The following is a 5,439-nucleotide window of genomic DNA, read 5'->3' as shown; positions in this document are numbered from 1 at the left end:
ACATTCCATGCCCTGCACTTTCTCCTACTTCTTCCACTTTTCCAGCAAAACAAAAGGTCCTTCACAAATTTAGGCATTGCCGAAGCCATACAGACTACAATGTAGAAGAAGATAATCTACATCTTCACCGGCCTCCCTGCATAAGTAACACTAGCTGATGCATACAACCTTCTTTTTCTAAGATTTTCTTCCGTCAAGATCACCCATCTAGCAACTAACCAAGTGAAAAAACATACCTTACTTGGAACCTTAGGAATCAGTATCGCCTTTTCACGGAAAGCCTCATCGACCTCACCCATAGCTTTTCATAAAACGGCTTGACAGAAAAATATACACATTTGTTCCCCAGCTTCCATCTCTGTTTTTCTTGATTTACATGCAAAGATGATGTTTTATATGTACCAATTAACATGAGTAGTTGCTCTCATTACCAACATATTGGTTACACAAATGTTGTTCCACCATTTTAGGCGTCATTTGCAGGTTATTATCACCATTTTAGTCAACGCATTTACACTTTAAAATTTACTTTTGCAACACTTTTAATTACATGTTGATGATTCTTCTATTTTTTTTTTTTTTTTTTTTTTTTTTTTTGCACAAAAGCGTTGGGAGCTTTAAGAAATATAGAGTACTTACTGTTTGATGGAAACACATTGGATGCGAACTTCCTCAGGAGTATTGGTATAATGTCATCCCTTAAAGTATTATCAGTAGCTCAATGCAACCTCAACGGGACCCTACCACATCAAGGTAATAACACTGCATCCATCAAATTAGTCTTTAAATTTTCATCTTCGTGGATGGTGCTAGGTAGGAATATTACATTAAGAATTTTAGTTTCGTTGCGCGCTTTTTTATCTATTAGGAGTACTATATTTTCAACTTTTGTGATGTGTTTGAGCTACCTAAAATACTAAGCCACGAACTATGAACAACGCCAATGACTAACTGTTTCTTGAACAAAGACATTTCAAAATGACTGAAAGTTCAGGTATGAAATTGTAACACCTCAAAATCGGGTCCCGAAACGTCACACGACCCTTTGAGCCTACGACTGCATTTAATACTCATTTTAAGAATTTAAATCAAATAATTAGAATTAAATCTCATCAATCCACACTGTAAATATAATGTCCAAATCACAAGATATTGAAAAGTCCGACAACACAACTGACAGTCTAATCTGACAAAGCCTCTACAACTCAAAGAATAGGGAGCCATTGGGACAGATCCCCAACTGACTCATACTCGAATGAAAGAAGATAAATACAACTGCTGGTAGTACTGAATATCTGTAAATTTGGTCCTCGAACCATGAGGACTCACCACTGAGAAATGTAGACGAAGGTGCTCGGAATCACTGACGCTGCTGGGACTGAGCACCTGAACCTACATTACGAAACAATGTAGCACATAGACGTATATGTAGGTCAGCACTTTGGGAATGTACTGAGTATATGGGGTGTATGCATTTAAGTAAACAACATCATTAATCTTTATAGAAATCATGCATGCTGACAATAATGACTCACAAAGCTTGAATAAAATCTGAAATACAAATATCATAGATCATGAATAATGAAACATGTATTATGAATCTCGTGAGTCATTATACTTAACTCAAAAATCTGAATTTTCTCTTGTTATTCTCAAAACTCGTAAGCTAAAGAAAATCTTTAAATAATATTTTCAAAACACATACTTCTTTATTGAGGAGAATAGAACTTCTTTAAAACTAAAGGACTCCAAGCTATAAAATTTAGGAATTTAAAATTAGGAAACTTTGAAAATCTCAAATAAATCAAACTTTCATCATATACATTTTTAGCTTAATTAGAGTAGGGGACTGCTTTTGGGAGTTTCTTTTAACAGACATAAACCATGTGAGCCACATGGAGTCCAACGTTTTGTCCTTCTAAGGAAGAAACCTCACGTTGGGGAAAGGCGTCATACTCTTGCCAGGTAGTATAACCTCAACTCAGTGATCACAAACTCGGCCTTAGGCCCACAAATCTCAATCCTACGGTGGCACGTAGTTCTGGAAAAGTAGAATGCGCTGAACCCACACTTCCCGCTCAGTGCTAAATACTATTCTCATACTCAGGCTCAGAACTTTTAGGAAATCCACCTCAAAATAACTCAAGGGTCTATAATGAATACAAAATTATATTTCTCTTAATTGAAATCATACGAAGTTGTGGTTTCCTATTTTAACTCAGTATCAAAACATCAATCTTGATTCAAATCTTGGTAAGTAATCCACTAGAGAAAAGTTTAAGATCATGACATCGTAAAAATCCAAACTCATTCTTGATATGAATATAATAACTCCAAATTTCCAAGGATATAGTCTCAAAATCTCAATACTAAATCTTTGGATATAAAATTCAATACTTAACTCATATCAATCCAAATTCCAAAATAATAATTCATGCTCAATATTATTCTTGAAATTATTCAACAATATTAATTCGTAAAGAAAAGTGCAATTCATAATATAAACTTTTAGATTAAAACATAATAGAGAGAAATATCATTAAATCCACAACTTGAATAATTCATAAATTCATAATCCTCAAACAAGATAACTTGAATATAACTTAGTTCATAAATCATAAATACTTAAATAAAATCAACTTTTGGGCACAAAAACGAAAGAATTGTTCTTGTTCAAACCTCACATACCTCAAATTGTGAGTTTAGATGAACTTTTGATTTCGGAACTTTATTCGTGAAATTGATAGGTGCTTCTTGAAGATCTTGACTTAGGGATTCCGACTCTGAAATTATTTTTGAAATTTAACGGATGAATTATGATGGATCTAGATTCTTATTTGGAAGGCAGCTTGTTGTTTTCTAATATCAATATACTTGGCCAATTGGAGCATAATTCTCGTCTTTAAGACAGAAGAAGATTGAAAATTATTGGACCACAGGGATTACCAAGGCGGTGCCATGCTTAGGCCCTGGGAGAACCCAGGGCGGCGCCCTGGTTAAGACGGGGGAGGGAGCAAGGCGCCCACTCCCTTAGAGCGGGGGTGGGAGCTGGGCGGCCCCCTGCTATTGCGGAGGCTCACTGGTTCGAAATCCAAACACGCCCTAAACGAGGTCCAAAAATTCTGAAACTCACCCGAGATGTACTATTGACTTTCCCCATCGCAAAGCAACTTGAAAATCGAAAAGCGGATGTCGGGAAGGTCATGAAATAATTCCTCGAAGTTGAAGGCTCAAAAATAAACGAAGTGTTGGGACACTTAGCAAAATTTCTAAGGGTAAGACTTCTTTTAATTCGCTCGGAAGGCTTAAACGACGAGGGAACATCACGGGGTCTTACAGAAATTCAAACAATTAATAGTTGAGGCGTTACGCACACCTGATAGCTCAGGTATGAAAATCAAGAAACTGAGATACTAAAGATGTGTTTTTCACCGTTCACTCTTCTAAAAAGACCAATTTAAATCCTAAACAATTGAACTTAAGAAGATGTTTATTATAGCCTACTATGTAATTCTTAGTGTACAACATTTTAAGTTTTCCTACTTGGCCTCTTATTTCGTCACGTTAGCTGGTCGTTCTGGTTTGCGGGTTTCCTATATTTTCTGCATAAAGAAATAGAAAATGTATAAAAAAGTTCTGCTTGTTCATTTTACAGGCTTGTGTGAACTGAAATATCTTGAAGAACTAAGTCTTAGCAGAAACAGCTTTATCGGAACATTCCCTACATGCCTTGGAAACTTGACATATCTTCGGGTAATTGATCTCACTCAAAATCAGTTTACTGGAAACATTGCCTCATCTCCACTTTCATCTCTCTTTTCACTTGAATACCTCCTGATAGCAAACAACAACTTTGAAATACCAATTTCATTCGAGTCATTTGCTAACCATTCAAAACTTAAGTTTGTCATTGCCGACTACAACTCAGTAATTGTACAGACTACTTCTAAAAGTTGGATCCCAAAGTTTCAATTGGAGGCCTTATCTTTATTCAACTGCTCTCAAATGCCAAACTTCCTTCATTATCAACATCACTTGAGACTTCTTCGTCTCTCGAGATGCAACATTGGTGGAGACTTTCCAAATTGGTTGTTAGAAAACAATTCTAGGCTTGGAGAAGTTTACTTGGATGGAAATGCATTCGCTGGATCTCTTCAATTGCCATTCCTTCATAATCTGAAAGCTTTGGATATCTCGAACAACAAGATTCGAGGGCCAGTTCCTCCTAACATTGGATCCATTTTCCCAAATCTCGTGATATCAACAATGTCCAACAATATGCTTGAAGGCATGTTGCCTTCAAGTTTTTCTGACATGAAAAACCTTGAATGCTTGGATTTGTCATACAATAAGTTAAATGGAGAGCTTCCGATAGGATTGGCTCGTGAAGGATCCAAGTTATATCTTCTGAGATTGTCTAATAACATGTTGAAAGGGGAAATATTTCCAGTTTCAGGTAACATCAACAATTTCCAATATTTATACTTGGATGGGAATAACTTCTCCGGCCCAATTCCACAGAAGTTATCCACTACTCCCTTACAAACGTTGGACTTAAGTTACAATAACTTGTCAGGAAATATACCAGCATGGCTTGGTAATATCTCCTCCTTAACCTCCCTTGCATTGTCCAAAAACCATCTAAAGGGTCATAGCCCACCTGATTACTGTAGACTTGAAAGACTGGAGGTGTTAGATCTCTCTGAAAACAACCTTGTCGGTGTGATTCCAGCCTGTTTCAGTGCTTTCCGAGAGTTACAACGTGTGTATCTGGGCAAAAACAAGTTACAAGGGGAATTCAACATGTTCTCAAACTCATATTTAAAAGTGTTGGATCTAAGATATAACAACTTCAGTGGCTCGATTCCAAAATGGTTGGGCAGTCTTGGGATAACTACCTTACTTTTAAAAGGAAATCATCTTCAAGGCGCCATTCCCACAGAATTGTGCCGTGCGAGTGAACTGAGAATTATGGATATTTCTCATAACAATCTCTCGGGACCTATTCCACGTTGCGTTGGGAACATTATGCACCAAGAATCTATAATAGTAGCATACCCATACAGTTCATCATTTGGCTATGAAGGATTCCAGACGTTTGGAGGAGATACAATGATAGATGTAGAATCCTCAATCAAGTCATCATCACCAATTATGTTTCTAAATAACTATGCATGGGTTGGAGCAGAGTTTATGACCAAACACAACACATATTCCTATGAAGGTAGCATTGTTGATGATATGTCCGGAATCGATCTTTCTTGCAACCAATTAAGTGGCGAATTACCTAAGGAGCTCAGTAATCTTACCCAAATACATGCTCTAAACTTGTCACATAACCACATAACTGGAATGATACCATCAGAATTCTCAAATCTACAGAATATCGAGAGTTTGGATCTATCATACAACAACCTGATCGGAAGGATTCCCACTCAA

General features: G+C 36.8%; 1 protein-coding gene across 1 annotated transcript; it reads left to right on the top strand.

Moving 5' to 3' along the window:
* Nucleotides 1-6: 6 nt before the first annotated feature.
* Nucleotides 7-5,430, top strand: LOC124895555 (receptor-like protein 15; the record flags this gene model as incomplete). The annotated part of the gene is made up of 2 exons (XM_047405986.1): nt 7-753; nt 3,656-5,430. Coding segments are annotated over exons 1-2 (1,839 nt in total), but the record flags the coding sequence as incomplete, so codon positions are not given.
* Between the last annotated feature and the right edge of the window lie 9 nt (nt 5,431-5,439).

Source organism: Capsicum annuum, unplaced genomic scaffold, assembly GCF_002878395.1.
Source record: "Capsicum annuum cultivar UCD-10X-F1 unplaced genomic scaffold, UCD10Xv1.1 ctg82918, whole genome shotgun sequence".
Taxonomy (NCBI): domain Eukaryota; kingdom Viridiplantae; phylum Streptophyta; class Magnoliopsida; order Solanales; family Solanaceae; genus Capsicum; species Capsicum annuum.
Note: the sequence above shows the minus strand (reverse complement) of the source record. Positions and strands in the feature narration are given on the sequence as shown.